This window comes from Condylura cristata, unplaced genomic scaffold, assembly GCF_000260355.1.
Source record: "Condylura cristata isolate star-nosed mole 26May11 unplaced genomic scaffold, ConCri1.0 scaffold00016, whole genome shotgun sequence".
NCBI lineage: Eukaryota > Metazoa > Chordata > Mammalia > Eulipotyphla > Talpidae > Condylura > Condylura cristata.
Genome location: NW_004567117.1, coordinates 37732872 through 37760095, shown reverse-complemented (window position 1 = coordinate 37760095; position 27224 = coordinate 37732872). Strand labels below are relative to the sequence as shown.

The 27224-nt window shown below is 45.5% G+C and overlaps 1 protein-coding gene across 4 annotated transcripts in view; it reads right to left on the bottom strand.

The window, feature by feature from the left end:
• The window catches only part of NEDD4L (neural precursor cell expressed, developmentally down-regulated 4-like, E3 ubiquitin protein ligase), a 295709-nt gene that overhangs the window by 31481 nt on the left and 237004 nt on the right, over window positions 1–27224 (bottom strand). The window contains exons 11-19 of one of the 4 annotated variants that reach the window (XM_012725849.1): window positions 26346–26522; window positions 23330–23404; window positions 21778–21837; window positions 16991–17122; window positions 16252–16371; window positions 15016–15213; window positions 9282–9359; window positions 7876–7930; window positions 2783–2841 (exon numbers count right to left, since the gene is read on the bottom strand). In XM_012725849.1, coding sequence (XP_012581303.1) covers window positions 2783–2841; window positions 7876–7930; window positions 9282–9359; window positions 15016–15213; window positions 16252–16371; window positions 16991–17122; window positions 21778–21837; window positions 23330–23404; window positions 26346–26522 — 954 coding nt within the window. The remainder of the gene's footprint in view (window positions 1–2782; window positions 2842–7875; window positions 7931–9281; window positions 9360–15015; window positions 15214–16251; window positions 16372–16990; window positions 17123–21777; window positions 21838–23329; window positions 23405–26345; window positions 26523–27224) is intronic. The other 3 variants (XM_012725846.1, XM_012725847.1, XM_012725848.1) reach the window with 3 other exon arrangements.

The following is a 27224-nucleotide window of genomic DNA, read 5'->3' as shown; positions in this document are numbered from 1 at the left end:
AACTGAGTTTGGCTCCAAACTAAACACGTTTCTGAAGGAGACAGACACTGCTGACCTACTGAACACACTTGCAAGTTATGGACTAGAGTCTACACTTTCTCAAGAGGGAGACAACCTAGAAAACAGTGGGTGCCAGAGCCAGTGGTGGGCAAAGAAACTTGTTTGTATATAAGCAAAATTAAATAAGTATTGACTTTTGGGGGGAGTAAAAGAGCAAGTGTAATGACTATTTGGAAGGCTTTAAGACAAGGTTGTTTTAAAACGCCACTGAAAAATGGAAATGGTAATGGGAGGAATGACATTCAAGGTCCATGAAGACCTATATTGTCCAGGAGGAGGGGACAGAGGGATGAAATTTGACAGTAAGTATGTTGGCTTAAAAAACTTAATGTGAACCATATCAAAACAGAAAAAACAACTCCAAGTCAGTACAGAAAAAGAAAAAGTACTCTACCAACCCAGGAGAAGGCAGTGAGTTAAGGAAGCATGAATGATTAAAAAAAAACAAAGAGTGAACAAGACTTTCAGAAAACAGAGGGCGTTACCTATACTCAGGTGTCTACTGGGTGGATCCCACCGATCAACTCAGGAAAGTAATAAGACAAAGTGAGAGAAAGTAGCTAATCTATGAACCATAGAAATACTTGAAAAAAAGCTTTAGAGTTATCATTTCAGAAGTTCTCTGTCCACTGTTTCTTGAATTCACTTTGCTTCTCATGATAGAGAAGAGAAAATGCTATTTAACAACTTATTATGTTTGTGAATATATCAAAAGACGCCACAAGAGTAGCAATGCAGAAGTTTGTTAAGCGACACGGAGAAAGAGGAGCTGACTGTCTGCTTTAACCAAGGTCTTACCCAGCACTTCACTGTAAATACCACCAAAGCCTCTGAGCCTCTGAGCAGATCCAATAAGCAATCCAGCATCTAGCATGTCATCATCAGTCAGCAGAAGGTGGGTTTGCACAAAGTACTATTACCTTTTCAAATGGACTTATCTTTAGCATCCGAAAACGATTTGAACGGAAGCAGATTAAAGCCCTGATGTTATTGTACCTATGTCTGTGGGCCTCTAGCTCGGCACCCAAGATAACAAATTTACTTTTGAACCTCCACTTTTTAATTTTTTTAAAGATTTATTTATTTGTGCATACAGAACTGGGGTACAGGCCAGAGGTGCAGGGGCGGCGAGAGGCTTCACCAGAGACAGAGTGGGGTCGTTCCTCCACTTTTTAAAAGGTTCTTACATGTCCTATCTTCTGCTGATCACAGCACACTTCCTGTCATCTCAAATGACTTCCCTGCACACCTGTAAGCCTGACAAGAGGCCCAGCGCCAAGCGAGGCATGTACCCCATTCTCGAGTGTCTACACTGACTGTCATAATACTGAAGGACAGTGGGGGTCTCCCTTGTTCTTAGAAACTGTCAGGGCTCTATTTGAAGACACCTCACCTCAGGCAGGACCCACTGTGTTTCTACCTAGACTCTGAGAAAGCTAGTGGGCTAACTGAGTTAAAGATCCTTAATTCTGCCATCCTTAAAGATCCTTAACTCTGGAAACTGGCTACATCCTCACCCCAACTTTTATAGATGTGTAGAGCTGGAAGATTCAGAATATAGTTTAGATTTTGTTTGCATGCATTTACTACCCATGGCCTAGTGAAATGACACAAATACACATATACCACACACTTATCATTGGCACACAGACACAGACATACATAAAGTGAGGGTATTTTGATGGTTGTGCAGCAGGCCTGAAATAACTCCTTTGCTTAATGTCATTTCATCGTAAAGTTGATGAGAAGAAAAGGCAGAGGCTGACTGAACAGAGCTATTCCAAGGCCTGCTTTGGGTTCCACATCTCCCTGTCTCCCTTCAAGGTGCGGGGTGTAGTTCCCAGGGCCTGAGTGGGGGCTTATTGTCCATTCAATAAAGCATGTATAAAGAAAACAAATATGATAGTTGATTTTGTTAATGATTTTCTTTTCCTTTTTTTTTTTTATTTTAAGATTTATTTATTTATGTGTACAGAACTGGGGTGCAGGCCAGAGGCTCAGAGGCGGCGAGAGGCTTCACCAGAGACAGAGTGGGGAGCAGAACAGGCAGATCGACGAAGTACACTGCTGAGGGGAGCAGCGGGCGGGTCAGGAGAGGTCTGCCACGCTATGTGGTCACCTCTGGGACAGGCAGGGATGGAACTCATGCAGAAGTGGCTTTAGATTCTCAGTGCTGTGCTTTAACCCACTGCGCCATCAGGGAGGGCCTTCTTTTCCTTTTTAATGGAAGTCCCATAAAAATGGCAAATGAAGACCCTTGCTGGTGGCACAAAGGGTTAAGTCTCAGCACTATGAAGCTATCTGCAGCCATTGCAGCATGAGTTTGACTCCTGCCCCAGAGGTGACCCACATGGGGGCAGACCTCTCCTGCATCTCCCACTGCTCCCCTCAGCAGTGTATTTCAGTAGATCCACCTGTTCTGCTCCCCACTCTGTCTCTGTGAATCCTCTCACCTCACCCCTCCTCCTGTCCCGTATCTCTAGCCTATAATCCCAGCTCTTGTATGTATAAAGAAATCTTTTTTTTTTTAAAGGCAAATGCAGCTGCAACTCCCCCCCCCCGCCCCAATTCCCAAAAGGAGCAGCTAAGAGCAAAGTTAAACTGCTCAACGACTGTACATCCCTGGCACGAGGGTAAGAAGAAATAAAAAAAATGTGTTTAGAGGCAACCAGCATATTATAATGAAAGTGAAACAGGAGAATGGAAACTTGAGAATACTGACCGGACCAGTGATCGCAGGGTTCTGAAGTCTTGGGTCTTCCCACTGAGTAATTTTGCTATCTGAAAATTGAGTTAAAAAAAAAAATCAGCATTACCAGTTCAAATTTATGCAGTGCCTATAATGTTTTGGAAAAAAATATTTCTGGATTCTTCCAAAGCTGTCCAGTCCCCAACCCTGGCTCCCAAAGATAAATAAATTCAGTGTTTCAGGGTTAGAAGAAAATTACACTCTGTGGCAAGTTTTCCCCACCCAGCACAATCAAAAAGCACAACTAAAGTAAAGCCATCTATTCACACTATTTGTGGCATGTAATCTGTCAAAATTTCTATTATAAATCCCTGTTCTCACAAGGATTTATAACTTGATCTTGATTTTCACTTAATTGGAAAAAAGGTCTAACTATTTTGTCCGCTGCCCAAAGTAAATCAGCACATGACTTTTATTTTAATTTCAAATACTTTTTCTTTGCTTAGGGTGTTGAAACCTGCTTTCAATGAAATATCCTTTGCTGCATAAATTCATACTCTGGTATATGTGTCGTTCATAAGCCTATGACCAAGCCAAGGAGCCAAGCAGTCCGGCAATCAGGCTGAGATACCGGAGGGGCAGCTGTCCCTCTGGGCAGAGGTGGCTTGCACTCAGCCAAGGTCAGCAAGGTAGTGCTGGGTGACCGCCTCAGTGGTGGAGGTCACAACACACAACAGCTGCCCTGGATATTTTGGGGTCTGTGACTGTGTGATCACAAAGACTGGGATACAGAGGAGTTGGGAGGGGGGAATAGGGTGAACTCTCAAGGACTATATGGGCAGGGTGGCCTGGGGGAGAACTGTTTTCTGGAGTTTTAACAAATGTCAGTTGGCACCCAAAACTGTTATGTTTAATAATACTGAAATAGCCTGTTGGTGTCCTATGTATTTTGTAAGCGGATGGATATGAAAAATGAATAAGTTTGGTTTTGATGTCATACCACGGAATTCTCTAAGGCTGGTATTAAAATGATTTTAATGGAAGGGTAAAGTTTTAAAATAAAGCTACCAAAAAGCACACACATAGTGACTCCAGCTCATGCTGGCAGAACAATTTACATGCGATGTTTTATGTCTCTGATAGAACTGACATGGAAGCAGAAGGCGCCTGGAGTCTCTCATCTTGGCAACAGGGGACTCTGCAAAGTGAAAGCTCCGACTGAGGAGAGCAGGGAAAGAGCAAACAGCATACGACCGTGTCAAGACTGCCTGGCTGTGCCCACATGCGCTGGCATCAGCATCAGAGAAAACCACTGTGGCCTCATCTTCAGTCCAGACCCGAGCTTCAGGATCTAGCCTTGCCTTTTCTACCTGGACTTTCTAGAGCGCCTTAAACCCACCTGGATCTAAACTGAACCCGTAACCCTCCAAAACCCAAACCGGCTCATGCACTAGTGCATTCTTGATGAACAAGTCCAATTCCACCCAGAACCTGGCGACATCCTGCACCTCCCCTTCCTGCTCACAGTGGTCAAACTGCCACTGTTCAAAATTTGCTTGTTATAACTCTGCCAAAAGACCTTTCTAAAGCCCAGACCTGCGCACTGTGACCTGCCCCCTGGAAAATCCCTCAGGCGCCTCCCCTGCCCTGTCTGCAGGGACCTGAGTTCTCTACCAGGCAGTTCCTTCCGCCTTGTCCTCTGGGCCATGCTTGATTCCTCTGTACCTGACCACTTGTGACCCTGAGTTTCTCTGAGCAAGACACCATTAGAGTTCCACACGGCTGCACGTGTCTTCTCCAGCCTGGGACCACGTGCCATGTGCACGAAGTCTTATTGTTTCAGATGCACTTAAGAGTTGTCTGTGTTGTAAGGGCTTCCAGGAAGGCCTCCAGCAGTGTCCCGCCCAGCGCACAGCTCTTAGCGGGCCGTGCATCTCTGCTGCTCCTGCCTGTGAGAACAGTGGGTTCACCCAGTAATAGTCAAAACACCTCTTGGCATGCCCCGGTAGGATGTGAGGCCCTAGAGGACAGGGCTGTGCATTCGTCATCTCTGCAGCCTCTCTACCATGTCATACATCTCTCAGCGTGGAATATAGAAAATGTTAGTCACCTAATTAATAGTTCATGGTGACAACAGTCTAAGCTTTGAAACAGTCTCAGCTTTCAGAAGCTCACTTACTTCTGTGAGCTGCAACAAAGGTCAGCTTTGTAGCTACAATTGATAATATATAAGTGTGTGGTGACCAGCGAATCCATTCTCCCAGAACTTTTGAATCTAGACTTGTTTTTCATTTTCATGATATTACATTTAAAATAAAGGGACACGTCTCATTTTAGCTGCTATGAACAGATTCAGTAAGACTGTAATAGAAAAGGCTAAAACAGCAGATCAGAGCCTCCCAGCATTTTATTTTCCCTTCTAGCTTTGAATATAAGCTACTGCGGCCAATTACTCTGGGTCTATCTGGTCTATAAGAAGAATTGCAGGCTCTCTAAGAGAGGTAGAGATTCAGTTCAAGATCTTCCCTGTACCTTTTACTCCAGGCTGGAGGCCTGTGAGCTCCCTGATCCATGCAGCCAAATGACTCAGGAGAGCAAAGGCATTAGTCCTGAACTGCTGCCTTTTCCAAAATTAAACTTTTACGAGGTTGTACATTTTTAATCTTGAAAACTTCTAACTTCTCAAAAATTAATGAAGCAGAAAAATCGCCTAGTTATTTAAAAGACAAGTGCATTGCTTCTTTCAGTGTGTCGCTAGTGTCCCAGCGATGCTGGAAGACAGGGCACTGGAGTGACTTATGAGACGACTCTTTGCAGGTGAAACGACACTGGTAGGGGTGACCTGGTCTCAGACTTGCAGGCAGCAGGACAGTGAAATAAGATATTGAATTTTGCTAGAAATCAGATGTGGGAAAGCTGCTTATGAAGAGAGACTGACTCAAAGTCCAACAATCCTGAGTGCCCTCCTTCCCCCATACCCCTAACCCCTTGTGGAGTAACCCTGAGGCCCAACAAGGCATCTCAGAACAACAGGTGTTCTGTGCTTTTCATGGCCTGGATTTGGTGAAAAGGCTTTTGAACTGAGCTCTGGCTCACTGAAAGGTATGTGTCCCTCACTGCCTTCCTTTCAGAGAACCCTGACAAGTTAGGGAGAAAAGGCAGAGACGTGGTATTAACAGCTACTGAGATGTCCCAAAGATTTCCCTTAGGTAGTTTCTGGCCACTTAGTTTTCACTGTATCAGGTTCAAAGAACAAAGGTAAATTTTAACTTCCATGTAAATGATCACAAAAATTGAATTTCACGGCTCAGACCAGGCGGGTTCCGGACAAAGTCTAGACCACATTACTGGTCTCCCAGAAGCAAGAGGAGCCTCCTGGGCTCTTCTGGGAAGACACTGATCACACATGGAAGAATCTAGAATCGAGGGACGGCCCAGGCAGAGAGCAGGAGCTGGCACGCTGGGACTGGAGATACCACTGCTGTTTTCAGGCTCTCTCCAACTTTTTGAGTATCAACCTCCTAACCCTGACCCCACCTGCCTTCTTGAGCTGCCCCTGACCATGCATTTACCACATCGTGCACAGGTCTCTGTAGCCACTAGAAAAAGTCTACGACCTTAATTTCCAAGCAACCCGGACAGTCCTTGGCAGTATTTTTTTTCTTGTTTTTGGGTCCCATAGTGCATTAAAAAAATGTGTTCGTCCCTTCTTTTTGGGTTCACCAGCCAGCATTCAGCCGCAAACTATTCCTGGTGCTCTGAAGCATGGCTCGGCTACTGATTAAGACCTTGTTATAATAAAATGATCTTTCTTATCTGCACATTTTAAAATATCTAAACATGTTTAAAAACTCAAACTTTAATGGATGAAAACATAGAAAAGGAAACTTTTTGTTTGTAATGGGAAATCCCTCTCCAGTTTTGCAAATTATGATAAATTTTAAGGTATCAAGGAAAAAGAGGGCATCTATTTTCAAAGCAGCAATTGTGCTTTGCTGACTGTAAAAACCCACAAAGTGGGCAAATCAGGATTTTTACTCGTTAAAGAGAAAAAAAAAAGGTCTGCACACCTTGAAGTTCCTAATTTCCTAATTTAAGGCAGAGGGTAGATTACCTTCACCTGGTTCCCTAAGGCCTGCCTCTTCTGGCTCAACTCTGGGCTTGTTTCAGGGTAGAATAACCTCTCTGTTTAGATGTCAGTTTATCTGGGACATCTGGAAGAGGCACTCAGTCTTGGTAATGGCCACCAGCCCTGTCCATACAAGAATACCTAGCGGGCAGAGTTGCAAGCCACTGGCTTCGTCTGTGTCCTCTGGATTCAAGGGTGAGGCTGGGGAGATTTGGTGCAGACTTAACTGCTTGTGAACCCAATGAAAATGAAGATCAACGGCTACCAAACTGTAAGCCTGGTTTAGACTTTAAACCTACTTGAAGAATTCTTTTTACTTTTTCAGAAGTTTTAGGGAAGAGAGAAGTATGATTTCATGGAGAACAGGTCACCTCAAAATAGGAAAAACAAAAGCCCACTGGCTAAAAGCAAACTTCTATTAGTTTAACATTTAGTTGAAGTGAGAAGCCACACAATTATTCATAGGTGCTGGAACAAACGTCTACTGTAAATATACTATACATTTTAAGAAAAGGGAATACATTTATATTAGTGTGTTGGGTGCAAGGAAACACACCATGAATAGAAAATAAGTTAGGGAGGGCATTTAGCACGAGACCTTAGAGAGCAGTGTTTAAAGACACACACATGGCTTCAAGCACTGCTCACACAGACTTGTAACGCAAACATCAGTTCTAACCTTATTTTCTATTACCAGAGTGTGTTTATTTAAGCGCAAGAGTCACGGATCATCAATCCAAAAACTTTTTTTTTTGATTAAAAAAGAAAGTTAATAGGTCACGAGCTCAAACTGGGTGAAAGCTGAACAGCCACTTGGGAGCAAACTTGGGGTGAATCACAGTACCGTACGAGGGCACTGACTCCCTGGCATCACTGTCTCCACATAACAGCTGGCTGCCTAGACAGAGGGTAAAACGACACAGCTTTCATAGGATATTTGACTTCCCCTCCCCCCTTTATCTGTAATACCTCTGTGTCTGGAACAGGACCTACTTACTATGATCAATATAAAATGTTCGGCCATCCAAGTGAATTCTTTCTTCCCAACCAGGCTAGTTTCAGGGAAGACAAAGAGAGAAAATAAACATTAGCCAGCAGTTTCAAAATCAAAGGCAAAAGTTTAAACCTCTAGGATGCTATCTTTCTCTTCTCTCTAAGGGTGCATTTTTAGATTTGGAGTAACCTAACAATAAGCATTGTGGGGTAACTCGACACTATCAAGCAGCACGCTTTGTCCCTTCTTCCACAATCTCCGATGCATTTGCAGCAATAACAGGAAACGGGGTGCAAAAGCTTCAAAGGGAGACTTCAGCAAACCATGCAACAGTGGAGTTTGGGGGTGACGAGCTCATTTAATGAAACAGGAAGGGTTAATGTAAGACATGTTAGGGACAGTTGCTTCAGCCACATCATCGGGGTTGAACAATCTCAGTTGGGTCCTTCACTACTTAGACGCAGGAACCAAGTGGATTTGGATGATCTTTGGAAGACAAGGCAGGCCGGCCCTCATTATTGCCACTTGGCTAACTTCTGCCAGAAACCCAGAGCTTCAACAGCTCGCACCTGACACTTTGAAACTCCTCAGACATGCTCTGGGATTCTTTCTGAATCCAAATGGATGCAAAGAATGAGGGGATTGATTCAGCCTGTGAATGGAGATTGAGTCCTAACCTCTGAAGATTCAAATTCTGCCACACTTTACTATAACTTAGGGAACAGACAGGAGCGTAGGCTTGGAAAACAATCCCTGCAAACCCAGTATCCTTCCATTTAAAATAGTCTTCAAGTTCCTCCCCTTTCTACCCTGTAAGGCTTTTTCTTTATTGGGGGTGAGATGGGGAGGGAATGTCTGGTCAAAGTTTCATTCAAAATCCAAGTTGGAGTAGACAATTCAACTTCCATTCAGGCCCCAAAGACAACAAACTGATTAAAAAAAGAAACAGATTTATAAACAGTTATCACAAGGGAGAAAAACTCAAAGTATCTGCAGACTACAAGACTTATAGGAACCTCCTGTGATCACGTATGCCTTTTTCTCCTACTGTTTTCAATACCTTTGTCCCTATGACTACATCAGCAATATAGATGGAACTCAGAGGTTGCTAAGTTACGAAATAAACGCATGCTGCTTAAATTTCCCACCTATAGAGAATGCCTTTTACACCTCATTTCAAGCTCGATCCTCCCGAGCGGTTAGCAATTCAGAAACCTCCTTCACATGTCCTGAGTACAGTGAGAACCGTACGTACTACTAGAACCAGCCATATACCCAGTTCTATTAAGAAATTACAGACCAAGAGGACCCCAAAAGCCTGCACAAAGAGAAGGTCACAGGACTTCTCCATCAACATCAGGAATAAATAAACATCTTCAAACTGGCCCCTGTGTCTCCAGCGTACTCACAGGAAGAGGGCCAAGGTCATTGGGGTTTAAAGATGCCTTTGACCGCATATGGACTGGAAATTTCAGGCGCGGATCTTCCTGCAAGAAAAATGTAAAAGGCAGATGGTGTTAAGACGGACTGTCTGTGTGCGGTCACCGGCTCCCCCCTTTCTGGAGCTCTGTGTTCAAGTGCCCAGGCTGCCGGCGCAGGGGCAAGAGGCTGTGTGCAGGGAGCTTGACTGACCCTCTATGGAAAAGATTCTACTCCTTGCGCTTGGTGAAAGCCGGAGAGGAAGGGTATTTAAATGAAAAGTGAACTATTTGTTTGGGATGAGACCTTGCGCAGGGAGAGGGGAGGCGGCTCCTGGCCATGATGTTTCTTTCGAACCAGAAGGATGGTGCCATGAAAGGGGGGGTTCCATCCCCCCGAGGGCGCAGGGTCAGACTGTACATTTGTATGGATCCTGAGCTCTGGAGGAGGTGAGGGCAGCGGGTGTCTCCATTTGTATCTGAGCTTCCTGCACGCCTTCTATGCTTTGTTGACCTAATCAGAGAATTGAGTTTGGGCTGACTATCAAGTCACGTGCTGGCCCAGAGCTAGTAGACTTCACCACTTTGGCACAACACTTGCTTGTGCCAAGTGTCTTGATCCGGTTCTGTAGAGTCTCATTTATGTCTTAATACTGACAATTTTGCAAAAGATTTTTCTGAAGGAATAGGATTCATAAACTATTACAGAGAACCAACAAAACTGAATGAAACAAGGCAGTTCATGCTTTAAACTTAGAACAGTAAGACTGATGATCTTGATGCTGCCCTGTGTGGAGGCTGGGCACATGCTCCCTGCCTGTAGATAAGAACAGGAGCTTCAGAGCAGGTTAAGAATGTTCCCACCAGTTCTGACCCGGAGTCTGGGAGCTGTCTCTCACTTAGACCCAACTGAACTGTGTTCAGAAAATCAATGATCAATCTCTGTGTTACGTGCTGTCTACCAACTAATCCTACAATTAAAAAAAGAACTAACAAAAACTCTTTAAAACCTCATAAAAGGTTTATTTTAATTCTAGTAAAGCCTTTGTTGCTATCTAATTACAAAAATATTTTCTGCCCCACCATGTTCCCAAGGTTGAGAACAGGCATGTATGTAACCTGGAGAACAAGAAAACTCATTTTTTTTTTTTTTTGAGATAGGATTATCTAGAAAAGCCAACTCTGTAGTTAAAATCTACCAGTTTATGGAAGTGACTGCTAATGGGTGTGGGGGCTCCTCTAGGGGTGCTGAACATGCCCTACAATTGAGTATGTTGATGGTTGGACACTGGATGGTCAAAAAAACCAGTCAAGTGTCTATCTCAAATGGATGAATTGAATGGTATGTGACTTAGGTCAGTAAAGCTTTCAATAATGTTAAGCCCAAGCCAACAGTATATTGTTAGTTATCACTGGAATATTACAAAGTGAGCTTTTAGGAACTAGCAAAAAGCCAAAAAATCACAAAAAATAAAACCAACATTTGTTTTCTATTAGCTGTAGCAAACTTTTCACTGAAGGAAAAAAAGCTAGTGTTGGAAACAGATATTGACCTTTAACGTCATCTAAAACACTTTTAAAAAGTATAAGCTGAGGTATCAAATAGGTTCAGTCTCTGTTGCATATTGCAACATACATAGTGCGAACAGATGCACTAAGTAGATTTAGGATCTAGGAGGCTCAAGAAGGTGCTGATCTGGTAAACACTGGTGACAGTTAATTGTGGACAGAGGAGAACCTTAGAGATGCCTAGCAAAGTCTGCTGGACCAGGCCATGCCACACCTACGGGGTGGACGTACGGGCCCCTGGCCTCGCGAGGCTTAGAGAGAGCAGGGGTCGCAAGGAAGGAAGGGCCTTTGAATGCTGTATGCAAGCCCCGCCAGGCCTGGGAAATCACACAGGCCACTGTGAAGGTCCATCAGCGCTCTGGTAAAGAGCGGGCAATTTAGAGAATTAAAAAAAAAAAAAGCCTCAAAGAAAAGTGCCAGAGGCTGGCGAAGGGAGAGAGGGCGCATATGAAGTATTAAAGTAACTGTTTCCCAGATGTGCTACAACGGAGCGTTTTGCATGAAACCCAGAATTCCTAATGTAAGGGCCAGTGGCCCGGGGGGCCACTTTAGTTTATTATAGCAACAAAATCAGCAAAAGGGCACAGTGCCATCCATGAAGCCCTGAGGGCGAAGTGTAGTGGGCACCACTGAATTCACCACCCTACTGAACCAGAGAGGAGGTAGCAGCCCAAGCTGATGGAGCAGGTGAAGGACAGACAGGGCGTCGGGCAGGGCCGTGTCAGCTGGGCTACTGGCCTCAAATGCCACGAACAGAAAGGACAATGCACAGGAGACACTCTCGGCTCCCTCTCCCTTTCCTTAGCACAATACCAGCACTCCTTCACGCTGTCCTGATGATTTCCACATCGCACACAATGGCTGCCCTCAAAAAAATAAAAGGGCTTAAAATAGAAGGCAAAGATCAACATCTTTTCAAAGAGTTTCCTAGCAGGATCGTTAAAAATATATATATAAAACTTGGGAATGCTAACTGGCTTTCCTGATCCAGGAAGAGACCCACCGCCAAGCTGAGGCGGCGAGTGTTTTATTAGTTTGGACCTGAGCAGAAATAAAAACCCTGAAGCTGTATGAAGGTATAATCTTTCTCACTACAAAAATAAGCCAGTGCTTTGTCCTATAAAGGACACGAACTTACTCTTACACACAGGCTGAGCTGCTTCCCTGGCAGAAGAAAGGCACCCCGAGGCCTCCAGGTCCTCGAGACCCAGGTGGGGACTAAGTGACAGTCATTTGCTTTACTGGCCAGACCTTATTCTGGAAAGCTCCCTGGCACACTGGCTTCAGGATGTGTGTGTGAAAGGCTGTGTCTTATAAATAGACTTCAAAGGGAGTTTTCCTCTATGCACACACACAAGGGCCATGTCAGCCCAATTCTGCCCCTGAAGCTTCTGCTTATGCAAGGACTAAAGGCAAGCTGACCTATGTGGGGGGCAAGGTTACTGTTTTCCTTGTTCTCAACCTGTCCTACGAGTTTTTCTTCCTTTTTCTATTACAAAGTTCAAATCTAAGCACAGCTATGTGGTTTTCCTTTATGTGCTGTGTCTCTTTAAAAAAAAAAAACAAACAATGTCAATCCCAAGCCAAAACAGACTCTGCCTTGAAAATTATCCTGCAGCAACCCCATTTTTGTCAAAATAAACAGGCAATTTAGAGGATGGCTTCCACAGTGAGGATTCTGCATCAGCTTTTGTTTAGAAGAGAGAACCCAGCCCAGCTGGATGAGCACCCTGAGATGAGTGGAGAAGGGCAGTGACTTGTGAAATTTCCACTTGTTACCTGAAGGGTTTGCAGCAGGAGCCACAAAATGTTATTTTAACAAATTGAAATTTTAAATCAGCAAATTAGGCCATCACAAGTATCTGGGTAAAAGGGACAGCTGGAAATTCAAACTAGATTTCATTCAGCAGCTATGCAGGCCATAAATAAAGTGAGTGCTCTTTAAAATAATATCTGCCCAGCTGCAATTACATTGCAGTTGTGGCGTGAAAGGCTGTGAAAAGGTTAGGGGATTTGATTACTAAGCTAGTTCAAATTACTAAAATCATAGCTTATATTGGCAAGCCACAGTGGCTCCATAGGCTGACCCATCCACTACCGAGTCCCCCGTGTGTCTGCAGCTCTTATTTCTGGCTGACAATTTGAAATCACAGAGCACTGGAGGAAGTAGAAATGATCACACTAGCCTAGCAATGGCCACAGGTTCCAAGCCAATGAGAAATAAAGACCCAAAGTCAATCTAGTCTAGATCCCATTTCTGTACTTTGCCTCCTTTTTATACTCATTTTACCCACAATAATATCTACAGACTAAAAGATGAGCCTGCTGGAATACCTTAGATGGGATGATGAATTTACCAAATGGACATCGCCAGATGTTCATTTTAGTGATTTTCAATATGGGGTGTTAGGAATGGTTGGCACGTTTGGCTGTCACTGTCATGGGGGTGCAGTGAGGAAGGGCGGCCATCTGGGGGCAGGGGCAGACTGGTAACTGCCTCCCACTTCGCACTCCAAGGCCCACAATCCAGTCCTGGAAACATATGGTACCACCACCCACAGGAGTTAAAAGAGTTAGGCAGAACAGGAATTTAGCACATTTCAGAACAAAGTGACGCAAACCGAATTAATTTGATTCAAGCCCTACTATTTTATCTCACACCAGGAGCCACAGTTGTAAAACTATGTCATCTACTAGGATGCTAAGGGCCAAGTGCGTCTGAAAAACAAAAATGGCCAAATCTCACCCCAATCTGTAAATCCGTGAGCCTTTGGTTAAGCAACAGTGGCCCAAAACATTCAGGGTCCCGCCCTGGAGCCCAGTCCCTCTAACTGGGCAAGTGTTCACACCAGCACCCTTCAGACCCCAGCGGGGTCCCCCCGAGTCTGCCTACTTGCTCTCTCTGGGGAGCACACGCTCACCTAAGATAAAGCTCATTCCTAAGCCACCTACCCTGACTCTTGCATGAATTCGGTCTTGAATTCTCTCCTGCGGCGAAACCAAGAACCTCAGGGCCCCTCAGCATCCCTGGGCCTAAGAGAGTAAGTCCCCCAGACCTTCCTGTTCAGGTCTCAAGACCTGGACACACCAGGACAGTCCGTATCACGCTGGGCCGGGCCTCTTCCTTGTCACATCCCCCGGGTGGCCAGACGTGTGTGATGCAGGCACTGACACGGGAGTGTAAAGGCTGAGTTCACTGCTGATCCAAGACCAGAGGGCTAAGGCCAAGCACCATTCCCACTACACCAGTCTTGGTCTAAGCAAGGGCCGCAAATAAGAGGACCGAGTTTCTCTGTGTCAGGTAACTAGATGTGGGCACCAGGGGCAGGGAGCAAAACCAACCTCCTCTAGCTTCAGAAATAGAAGCAAGAGAGCCAATTTCAGTTTAATTATAGGTCTTCAGATCATACGGGAGAAAAATGCCACTGAATTTTAAGAGAACTGTATGTGCTTAACATAAACCACCACTGACACAGCCGGAGACGCAAAGACCTGACAGGAATACAAAGACATTCCCAGCCCCCTTTGATCAATCTCATCTTGCTCAAGTCAATACAACCACATGTGATTCCAGGGCGCATGCAAGAGCAGTGTGATGAGAAAAATCAATTAGGCAAAACGGCCGCGAAAAGAGCTACCAAGTTGACCATGCAAACCCATCACACACCCCTAACCTGCAATTAAAGGGAGGGAATGCAGTGGGGAGGTCTGAAAACTAATCTGATAAGAACAGAAAAACGAAATCCAAACGGAGAGGGGAATCGGCAATAAAAATGAAAAAAAGAAACTGACCAAAGAAAAATTGTTGCAAAAAACAAAACAAAACAAAACAAAAAACAAACCAGAATTCCTAATAAAATGATGGCATCATGCGATCTGAACCAGTCAAATCTACATCCTAGCAACATGGAGCCTGACCGCTCCCCCCAATACGGTGACCTGTCCAAGTTGGAGATATCCAGGAAAGGACACCCCCATACCCCACTGCCCAAAGTGACCACGGACCTGTACCCCGAAGTCACCCGCCCACCAGCCCCTTCCTGCAGTCTAGGGGACCCACTTCGGAGTCAGAGACATTTCTGAGCTGTGGGTACCGAGTACGGAAATGAGGCAGCAGATGCCAGACTTCACGACGAGAACGGCCGAAGAGCCTTACCCACGTTGTCGTCTTTGTGTTATGGTCAATGAAGAAGGGCCGGCCGTTTGGCGCAATCCTCATTTCCCAGCCGGGTGGCAGGAAGCTCTGTGTGGTTTTGTGTTGTGGTTTGGGGGAGTTGTAAGGTGATGGTTGTGGGGACTGTGGATTGGAAAGGGTATCTTTCACAGCTCGACGTATGGGTGAGTCCTTGGCACCCTAAGGAATAATAACCAGCATTAGAATGCTTATCACACACTATTCCAGAGGCGTCAAAATGCACCTGGGTATCACCAAATGCCCCTCTTTGGAGAAGGGCAAGAAGGAAGCTCCTAGAAACCCACTTCACTTATCCATGTTCTCTTAATTCAGTCCAACTTTACAATTCTTCTGCTGGCTGAACACACAGAAACATGACCCACGTTTGACCATCACCCTTTGCTACTTATTGATATGTACCCAAAATATTGCTCTATCTTGAGCATTACGGCTAAAGATTTTACAGAGCCAAGTGTGCCCCTGCCCTTAATGAGCTCACAGTCTAGGCAAGGGGTTGGTCATTCTTAGAACACAAAAAGCAGAACCTGCAGCAGTGGAGACAACCGCCTGGATTCGCATGGTTTTCCCAGTGGCATTTATGTACAGTCTGAAAGGTTGTCACCCAACCTCTTGGCAGCACTTTAAACCCAGAGACCCCCGGGGCCACCTCCAAGACACAGTCAAGTTTAGAACAGCAAGACATTCACTCTTCGGCTCTGACTCTGACACCGAACCACACAAACAGGGGAGCACGAGCAGCCGGCAGCGTGATGTACGATGCGACTGTGCATCAGAAACACAGATGCCCACACAGTGGGAGACCCTGCAGTCCAAAGGAAAGAAATGATCAAAGCGACAGCTTATGTGGTCAAACTCAAGAGAAGCACTGGAACTGGAGAGTCGCTATGCGATTCGAATGAGGTCGACAGCCAACAAGGAGCGAGACACGAGGATGGAGAAAGTTCGGGGAGTGCCCACATCCAGCACAAGTCACCACGGCTTCAGCCAAATGAGAATGAGAATCAGGTGGGGGTCCAGGAATGTTAACTGGGTGACAGAGAAGCATGTCAGCTGCACGAGAACACCCTTCACCACGAACACAACGACTGACCAGAGAGAGGAAGGTGGCTGCAAAAGGGAAGTCCAAGTTAAGAGAGAAGAGAGAGTGAGAAGTCACAGGAGAGACGGGACCCCAGGTAGACGAGGCAGCCTTCTCACCTCCAGTGGGGCAGATAAAGTTACTGTTGGCGAGCTCAGGCTACGAGGCCGGCGAATCTGGGGCTCGATTAGATGGTTGCTACTGTTTGAGGTGGATCCAGAGGCGCCATCTTCTGCAAGCTATTTTGGAGGCAAAAACAAGTTAGCTTCGTGTGATGATCTCCCGGCGCATGTGATTGGGACTGAGGACCTCATACTATCACAGGCAGCATTAATAGGAGCTCTGGCCTATATAAAGCCTGGAGGAAATGATGACGCATAATAATGGGGGAGCCGATGGGGAAACATATCCAAGGGAAATAAAAATGAATCACCGTTTAATTTTGTAGACATGTGTTTTATTGCATTTCTTTATCCTAATGTTTTCTTAACCTCATCTATCAAAAATAATAAAGTTATTCTATTGTTAAAAAAAATAAAAAAAAAATGAATCACCGACCCAGCATAAAAACTAGTCTTGGAATAAAAGAAAGGGGAGGGGGGGGGTCGGGAGAGAAGCTCCATCTGGTAAGAGGCTCTTACTTTGGAAATTTCCTTCATGTCCCATTTAAAAATTAATGTGACCAGCAAGAGACTGATTTGGGACCAAATTCTTGCTGAGGCAAATCTTAGGCCTTTTCTTTGTGAGGCAAGTTTTCTGAAGTATGGGTTCTCTCGAGTGATACCGAAACCCCAGGACTGGAATCTCATGTATACCGTGGCTTCTGTGGCCTGGTGAAGTCGGTGGCAATCCGCGTACCTGCATGATAGGCCGAGTCCAAGTTGTGGTTCGATTGTTATGATTGACATAGTATGTACGTCCCTTTGCGTCTTTTCTTTCTTCCCAGCCTGAAGGGAGGCCCGGCGTAGTGTGTACATAGGCCACTGATGGCTGTTTGTGTGAGAAATCATTATTATTTAATATCTTGCAATGGTTTCCTGACCGGTTTCATAAAGTCATGTACACCCAGAAAATTATTCTTTTCTAGACAAAGTTAATTCTACACGAAAACATGTCTGGAAAATAGCAATAGAGTCCCAACAACTTCAAATCTACCATGAAATGAACCCCAAGGTGGCCTGGAGGGGAAGGGGTGGCCCATATGCCCATATTCTTAGAGAACTTGGTTCTAAGGCCCTGAAGTGACACACAGGGGACCTTGCTAATGTGATACTGGGAAAGAGAAGCACACGGCTGTCTGCTGATGCCTGAGTTCTACTGCTGAGCCATTGAGAACAGAAGGGTGTTTGACACTGCCAGGTGTTGTTACATTCATGCCAGGGATGCTCAGGCCATCTCTTCCCTCACTCAGTACAGCTGTCTCAGGGATGCTGTTGTGTCCTCTTCCTAAATTCTCTATTCTGTTCGCTTTCTGGGGGAAAAACAGTCTCCCCTCCAGGAGCTCACACCACTGTGGTCAGACTGGGCTGGTTCTACCACCTCAGCTTAGAAGCCCCCCGGCCAGGTGAGGGTAGGGTCACAGAGTCTGGTGACCTGTTTTCCCCAGTCTGTCCATCCTGAGTTTATCTCCTTAAAGGGTGAAGGAAGCACAGGCAGTTTCCGGGCCTAGAGGCATGTCCAGGTAGTCCAAATTTGACCTCAAAAGGATTCCTGGGACATCTGCTTGTGAGAAGCAGAGAAATGCCATCTGGGTGGACATGCTGGCCCATCAGGGGGTTTCAAGGACTCCTGGAGGCAAAGATGTGGGTACTTGAGGGGAGCTGCCCTGGGATGTCCTCTAGGAGTGGACATCCTCCACCTGGTGAAGGGGCGAGGGGTGCTGGTCTGAGGTGGGGGAACGGGCTCTGAAACAAGAAGACAACCACCACCCAGGGCTCCTGGGAGAGTGAAAGCAGCAGGAAGTCAAATATCAGGAAAAGCCTCTCACATGAGGTTACCAAAGGAAGCTGCTGTTTTTGGGTCCCATCTCCCCTAATTAGGATTTGCAGAGGCTTTGCTGACCAGGCCGAGGATGACAGTCTTCCCCGAGGCCAACGCCTTCCTGTGCTCACGTCTCTCCCATGTCTGCTACCACTACATACCTTGGCAAAGAGAGTCACAGTCAAAGAGACCCCCACCCCCCGGGGCCTTGAATCAGAGCAGAATAAAGGATGCCTCCATGTCACTTGCAGGTGACAGCCAAAGAGGCTCATGAGGGCAAAGGCACGTTCCAAAGAAAAAGCAAACTGGAGCCACAGAGCAGCTATTGCTGAAACAAGCCCAATGGCCAAGCTAGACAACTTGTAAGGAAACTTCCTGCTGAAAGTGCAGCCACTACTTTAGTCTTTTCCAGACAAAGGGTCAAAGGCCCCACAATGATCTTTTCTAGACTGTGATCTTCCAGGGTCTTGGATCGAGGTGTGGAGATTCAACCAGAGTGGAAGATGCGTCACACGCAGACTTGACCCTCCTTGACAGTGGATTTGTACACACGCCCATGTGTTTGCTCACGGCTTCTCTGGTTGTGTCACCAAAGAGCTGCTTTCGGGCTATGTCCTATCAAGACACTGTAGAAACAGGCCCTGTGACCCAAGTCATAGCTTCAGTTGTCACCTAAGCTGGCTGTCAATTAGTATTTTTGGCAGGGTGCATGCTAGCGAGCTTTGCCCTACTGTTGTTTCTGTGATGACTGAAATGCCGTGGCTAAATAGAAAGCTCAGTGGAATCTGCTGCTCTCCTCCTGCCTGCAGATTTATTTTTTGGGAGAGGCAATTAGATAGGCCTTCAGTAAATTCTATTCTGGAGACCTGAAGGGTATTTTTACAGCGACAGCAACCCTAGAAAGGACATTTATGAGGAGACTAGAAAACTAAAATAACTTGGATGTGTCACAGATGATCTCAGAATTGAATTCTAAAGCTGACAGGATTCCCGCAGCCATGATGCTTCCACAGACCCACCGTTAAGTGGACTCATCAGTTTCTGGAAAACTGAAGAGTGAAGCAAAAAATATTGCATTTCTTGGGAACGTTCACTCCACTTTCTGCTGAGAATTGTACTGCAGCCTGTCGTTGGGTCCCATTTATGCAAGAAGGTGTTATTAAAATACTTCTTTATATATCTTTGTCCAAATGACCATGGAGAACAACCTGTGCTGATGATTCCACTTATGACTCAAAATACTGCCTCCCACACAGTTTGGAGGTGGCAGAATTCTGCTTCCCTATGCTGCCTCAGTGTGTGTGTGTGTGCGCGCGTCTGTGCACGTGCTGGAGTACATAGCTCACTCCCTCAAGACAAGTGAAGTCATCTACATACCAAAGCTATGAGTTTTTAAGTGTTCATTTAATATTTCACAGCTTCTCACCCAAACATGTTATTGTGTTCCACAAGGCCAAATGGCCACTGAACCAGAACTTCATAGTGGCTTCATGTTGACATTCAAATGGAAGAAAACGTTATATTTAAACCATTCAATATGGTTTAAAGGTGGTAAATAGCTTGGCGCTAATTCTCAGATTCTCAAGAGTGTCCACACCCTACCATAGGAGCTGCTCAGTGCACTTTTAAGGTACACACAGCAAAGACCAAAAGGCTCCTCTCCCTCCCTTTCTCTCCCACAGGGAAGATCCTGGCTCGGGCAGCCAGAGGGTGAAAGCTGAATGCAGAGATCTGTGTCCCTCAAAGGGCTAAGGCTCTATAGGCAAGAACAGGGCCTGTTTATTTTACTGCAGGAATAAAAGCAGCACTGGGGGAAGACAGGTATGTCGGGATGGTTAATGTGAGGTAGTGTGGGATACCCTGGGGCAAGACAGGGTGAGCATTCTTCAGTGTGGGGAAGTTATATAAATTGTGGTGCATTCACACTACTGGATGACTTTATGTAATTACTAACATATCCCAGAGGAACAACCACAAGCAAAGAAGATCAAGCTGCTAATATGTGCCAACCTGGTGTGTGTGTGTGTGTGTGTGTGTGTGTGTGTGTGTGTGTGTGTGTGTGTGTGTGAAGTAAGAAGAAATGAGATGACACAGCCCAGAGAGGCTGCAGCATGAGATGGAACATCAGAGGCAAGGGTGCACGAGAGGAAAGCAACAGTAAGAGCTGGACTCGGAAAACAGAGTCAAAGGCATTCTTGACAAGGGATGGGGACAGTGGGCAAGAAACAGATGGATACTTTCAAATGTATCTACACTTCTAACGAAGCCATAAAATAAGTGGGCTTATTGCAGTCCAAAGACTGCCAGGTACCCAGAAAACACACATGAACTGTGACCTAGTTTTTAAAAATAAAAGCAAAATCATTTAAAAAAATTCATTCACAGGGGCGAGTGCAGGCTAGAGGAAGTGAGCAGTGGTGGTGGCCACATGGGACGGTGTTGAGCATGGTCGCTCTGTCCCGCAGAGAGTCACCGTGGGCCCAGGACGCTCAGAAGTCAGCTCATCCTGTTACTCCGTACCATCAGCTATTACCACATCCAACACTCACTGCAGGCCAATGAAAGGCAAAACTGGAGGGCAGCGGATGTCCCAGCACTGAGCTCTGTTAATGTTATTTCATGGGGTGATCCGGCCACCTGGCAGCCTCACCCCTGCAGAACCACTGGCTCGTGGTACTTTGGCATTTCTTGAATTCTACCAGAGTCTGAGCCTGGCTGAGCCATCACATACCTGCACACTTGCAGCTCAGCACTGGGGGAGTTTCGGTGCCTGTTTACAGTGTGGACCACTCAATTCTAACACGACGACACTGTGCCTTGAAATCATGTACATCATGCAGAGAAACCAGCAGTTGTGTATGTATTTAAAGGTATTCTCAGTATCTCATAACAAAGATGGAACGATAAGGAAATTCTTCAAATAGCTACCGCCGCTCAACACATAAATGATAAGCTACCCTGTCTGTAGTGGTCAAATAAAAAACAGGCAATTAGCATAGTGACACCCAAGTTACCCACAAACATGAGCACTAGAAATTACTTAATAAACTAACAGTGGCTGAAAGACCATTTTTTCCTAAACCCTGTAGTTATCTGAATTCTGCTCCCCCCTCTCAGGTCTCCAGGTTATATGAACCTTTCTTCATTTCTGGGATCCTAGATCTCTGATAGCAGAGAAGGGTCATCCTTTCACTCTCATGATACAGACAACTGAACCCCGTGTTTAAAATCTGCCGTAGGACGTGCACGAGAGGACCCTGCAGTGCCACCAAGAATCAGCCCGCAGGAGCCTCGGCACGCGACCCTGTGGCTTCTCTGATTCTCCTCCAGCCAAAAGACTTTACTCAAGCAGCTGACAAACAGGAAAAGCTGATCTGGTACAAACCCTGAAAGGCAGAGGTACATTTTAAAGGTGCCATTAAATACACTTAACCAAAGCTCAACAGTATTCCTATGAATACTACCCGGGACTGAAAACTGTTCCATTTTACCCAATTTCAAACAGTGCAAAAGGGAGAAGTCTAAAATCAGAAACACATGCAGCTCTGAGGCACAGAGATGCTGATCTTCTCAACAAGGAAGAGAAGAGCATAGGCATCACTCTACAAAATATTAAAACCAACCCACAGCGTTGCCATTTATGTCTGACCCCAGGGCACCATTACCGTTGGCTCTTCACCGCCTGTGACGGTTGAGGAACGTGCTCTCCTAGCCGGGCCACCGGGCTGTTAAATGATAATTTACGTCAGTGAGATGCACTTCAGGAGACCACCATTGCCGCGGCCCAGGAAGGAAGGTGCCAGAATCAGACCTGGAAAGCACCCTGTCCCACTAAAGTTGAGTGACCACTGAGGACCAGGGGCCGGGAGGAGCGTCCTTGTTCCACAGACAGGCACAGTCTGCGCCCAGATGTGCGTAACCACACAGACAGCCTCAGGAGTGTGCGGTGCCCCCACTGTTCAATAGTTAGCAGATTCAGAAATCTGCTCAACTCAAACTTCAAGAGGCCCCGGGTGATCAGTGAAGTCCCAACTTCTTGCAAGTCTAGGAAGAGGGAGGAATCATCATTTTCCAGGACAGTGAGCTCTTTGGTAAATAAAATCAACATTGATTTTGCAAAGGAAAGACAGAGCCATGAATTGTCGAGGAAAGTCATAGGATCACCAGGTTGAGGTGTTTGTTCCCGTCAGTGCCGACTGCTGTGCTGTCTGGGAGCGGACCTGAACCAGCTCAGGAAGGGCCCTCGTCAACAGCCCAGCTGAGGCCAGAAGCAACTGAGTCTAATTTGGTTTATTCATTCACCTCATGTATTAGTTCAACCTTGAAATAGCTCATTCGTTCATCTTGAAAATCTAGAAGACTACAGCCCAGGCAGAAATATCCTCGGAAGTCGAGCAAATGCACAAGACTGAGAAGACACTGAATGCAATCATGGAAAGCCCTCTTCTCCAACCGCTTGCACATGGAATCAAGGAACGAGCAAGGATTTGTAGGAATAAAACAAAACTGGTCAAAGTAAACCATCCAGGTGAACATGCTAACCCCCATTCACATTTTCACCTCCAAAAGAAGAAACAAACAGACTTAAAGTGGCTTCAACACCACGCATGTCCCGAGGCTGAGCTGGTCAGCCTTCCAACTGGAATACTCAGTGTGGCAATTCTCCTCTAGGTTCCAAAACCCCTTCCCCTTTCCTGTTTGCTGCAACTGATGAGGCCACGGGGGAGTGGGAACAAATTGCAGCCAGTATTCTAGTGAGAAGAGCTGCCTTTAGAGAGAAGGCACAGCGGGGAGGGAGGGTTAAGAGTTAGGGTCATTAGTAATGGAGAGGTCCATTCACTGCCAACCCAGAAGAGTTCTTCCTGTTGAAACGGACCCTGTGTGCGGAGCACAGCTTTAGCAACTAAGTAAGTTCCTTTAAAAAAGAAATCATTGATGCACGTTTTCAGTTAAGCAACTTAGGTCAAGGAAGCATATCAGAATTGGTATTAATTTGGGTGGCAAACCGAGGCAAAGACTTGTAGACTTTGAACCTCAGAGACTTTGTGACCACTCTGTGTATTGGAAATCCACCTCTTTGGGCAATTTGCTAGGAAATTGGGATGTCTTATTTCTTTGGTAAATGGATGTGCACAGGAAAAACTCTTCCCCAGTAGCCAAGATGATTTTACACGGAAGGCCCAAGAGTCAGCCGAGGGCTGGAAATGAGCGTGTTACCGGTGGAAGGTGCGTCTGCTCAGCAACGGCGTCGGTGACACTGCAGGACCGCAGGCGTGAAGACGGCTCCCGCTGCTGCAGGGGCGGGCGGACAGGGGCATCGAGAAAACACAGCCTCAGAGACACAGTCACGGTGGAAGAGCACCTGTCACTAACCCTACTCACCCCCGGGACTGCAGGAGGGAGTGACACAACATCACCTTTTCCGAGCGACCGCTCCTTTAAGGAGGCAAGTCACCCTGCATTTAAGTTCCCGGGGTCTACTGTAAGCCGTGCTGCCAAACACGGGGGGTGCAGGTGTCCTTTCAAATGAAGGTTTTTGTGTTCTCTGGGCAGGTGCCTAGGAGTGGAGTTGCTGGATCATATGCTAGGTCCATTTTTAGTGTTCTGAAGAGCTGGAAGTGATTATGCTGGCCGAAACAAGTCAGAAGGAAAAAGATAAATCTGGGACGGTCGACATATGTGTGGGGTATAGGAAAACCACAGAAAAGATCAAGAAAAACGACAAAACTAGCATGCCGACCATGGATCTGAGGCAAATGCAAGGGAGGGGTCAAAACAGGCAATAGGGAACACGTGGGGCTGTGGTGGTGGTCACAGGTGATGTGGTAGCAGGAGAACCACAGCTACACTTGAGAGAAAATAACTACTGCACAAAAGTGGACAACGATGTAAGAAAGAGTTCAGTGTCTCAAGCAAATGTGGAATTTTGATTGCTCCTTATTTAGAAATAGCAAAAGGAAGAGATCTCCTCAACAGGAGGGGTGACCAGCAGGCCACAGACCGTCCACAGTGATGGGAATCAGAAGGTGGCAGCCTTGTCGTCTGCCTCTCGGTGAACTCACTGTGATACTGATCCAGGGATACTGATCGATGGTTATTCAACATTTACTGAATTTTATTCCCATCGACTGGGTTGCATTCTCTGTCTAGAGGGCCTCAAACACGATCATGCACTACTCCTCAAGGGCCAAGTGTTTATACCTTTAGATTCTGACCAGTGTTGAGTTGTTCATCATGGGAATGAAGGAAAACAGTGAAGTTGACATTAAAAAAAAATAAATAAACCAAGTAATAATGGTGTCACATTTGAAGTTTCTCTTGTGTGTTTGTATTCATTTATGTGGTTAAAAAAAAAAGTGCCACAGATCCAGTCAGAGGACAGCAGCTCGCCAGTCATGGAACAGCAAGAGGCCCACCCATGGGACGAGGCTGAGCATCTACCCATCTGAGGTATTTTGCAGTAATAAATGGGGCGGGGCCCAGGCGACACTGCATGCTGACGAGGCCAAGCAGCCCCGTGGAGGGTCGGCGTGAGGAGTCCCTCTTCAGCAAGATCTCATGCTTGTGCGGAGAGACCCTGATGAGCGCAACTGCAGACAAGTTCTGTTTTCTCCTCTTCCCTAAGCTCTCTTGTCAGCTGAACCAAACTCAAAGAACACAACCTTAAAATAATACTGACATTTGGCTCTCTCTGCATTTTTATATAATCAAACACAGATCAAACACTTGGACTTTAAAGCTATTTGATAGTTTGGCAATAACTAACGGCAGCAGCTCCCTCGACAAATAACTAGAGATGCTGACTTGATATCCATGATGAAGAAAATGATGAATTTCACTTGGTACACTAAAGGTATAGAATTGCATGGATCTCGCAGTGCTTGCTTCTTCCTCTTACGTGTTTTAAATATATGGCTTCATTGCTTATGTTGTTTCCATAGCAACAGTTTTACCAATTCAAATATACCATCTGTGAGATCTTTTTTCCTGCCCTTTTACTAAATTTTTATCTCAGCGGTATTTCTCTTTCAGAAAAACATTCATAGAATTTTAATATGAAACCACATTAACTGAGTAATCACTGCAACTCATATAATATGGGCCAATTGTATCTTTTAAAATAAAGCGCCATCAATGAAGGAGTAGCAATTTTATAAGTACTTACTTGCTTTTACAGTTGACTTGGCTGTAATAATGGCTATTGTGTTAGCAACCCATTTTCAGCAGTGTGACCACATCTTTAAGTATAATTTCTCGAGAAATACTGAGACTGCATTTGTTTCCTGATTTTATGCACGAGTAGAAATTTTCTTTCTTTTTTCTTTTTTAAGATTTATTTACTCATGCATACAAGAGCCAGCTTGCATGGTATAGGCCAGAGGTGGTGGTGGGTGAGAGGATTCACCAGAGTTAGAGTAGAGAGCAGGACAGGCTGACTGACCGAAATATGCTGAGGGGAGCAGTGGGAGAGACAGGAGTGGTCTGCTGTGCCCTATGGGTCAGCTCCCTGGCTGGGGACTGAGCTCATATTGCAGTGGCTACTGGTAGCTTCACAGGGCTGAGACTTAACTCCTTGTACCACCCAGGAGGTCACAAATTGAAATTTTCTATTTCTCTTTGCAGTTTTATGATTAAACATAGAGGTCTTTATGGTTGATTCTGCTGCTCCTCAACAGGGGTTAACCCCATCGGAAGCATCTAGAAAGAGCGTCCCTGATGGCTGAGAAGCCAACTTTCAATGCTGGCTTCAAGCCAGCGACTCATGTACAACCTTTCTCAGGATCTGGACTCTGGGCCTTAGGCAATACCTCCTGTCTCCTACCTTTGTAAGGATGGGCCACTTTAACATCATTCCTCCGTCTGTGAAAAGTGAACGATGAAACACACAGTGTAGGACTTAAGAGAGTGGAGGACAAGGTATGGCATGTCGAAATACCACCTTTGAGGTGAAGACGGTACTTATGAGTCTTCAGCAGGGAAAAGAAATTCTACCAGGTTAATGCAGAATTACAGAAGTCCTGTATTCCTAGTTCCTGGAGGTCCTTATAAATCAAGAAAGATTATTACCAGCTTAGGCTAACTTTCAAATATTCTTGTTTCTCCAGAAGAAGGAGGACCACATCTGGGGATTGGAAGACCCTTGGTCATTATTTATATATGACATTCTCTTAACGCAACCAAAAATGATAAAATACTCGTTTAGCTTCTCAATCTAGAAAAGACTGTAACTTACAATCAAAGAACTGAACTGCTCGCCGTTGGAGTCTGGGGTGATCTGAAGCCTTCTGCTCAGCTCCTCAGACAGCTCCTGAGGGCTGGTCCGAGACACGGGGGAGGCTGGCGGCGGGGGCAGTGCCAGACTGAGGGCGTCTCCAGCACTGTGCACTTCTTCTGAAATGGTCTCCCAAGGCTATTAAAGAATGAGACATTGGGGTCAATGCTAGGAATGAGGGATCCTCTCCACACACCCCAAACAAAAACATACAATAATAACCATTATGATCTCTATAATTAACATTTACTGAGTATACAACTTCTCCACCAGGAAGATACACTGACTGCCCTAATTAACAGATGAGGAAACCGAGGCTCCCACAGTAACTTGCCCAAGGTTAATAGAATAGAGCTTAAGGAAGTGGCCAGGGTGGGACTTGAACCAAGAAAGTCTGGTTCCAGGGGTTGTGCTTTTCTGCACTTAATAACACCTCTCTGCGCAGAGGGATAGAAAGCATGCTCAGGAATTCATTCAGGATTTTCTTTTACTCTGATTATCAAGGAATCACCATGACAAAGCAGAGATGATAGGAGCTGTAATTAATCACAAGTATAAAACAGCTTTTAGTGAATTTACTATGGAAGCATTAATTTTTTTTTTTTTAACATCCTTGTTTATTTTTTCCAATTTCAACCACTGGGACATTTCTTGAATGATATCACTGAGACAACATCTAGGAGGAATGGAATTTTAGTAAGTGAATACAGTAAGGCAGCAAGGAAGTGTTGGTAGTGGCTAATTTGTTGTTCAACCATAATTTGCTCCCTGGTAAGATTTCATACACACTGAAGGGGAAAATTACAAGTACTTCTTTTCACCCAAGTTTGTATTTTCTAG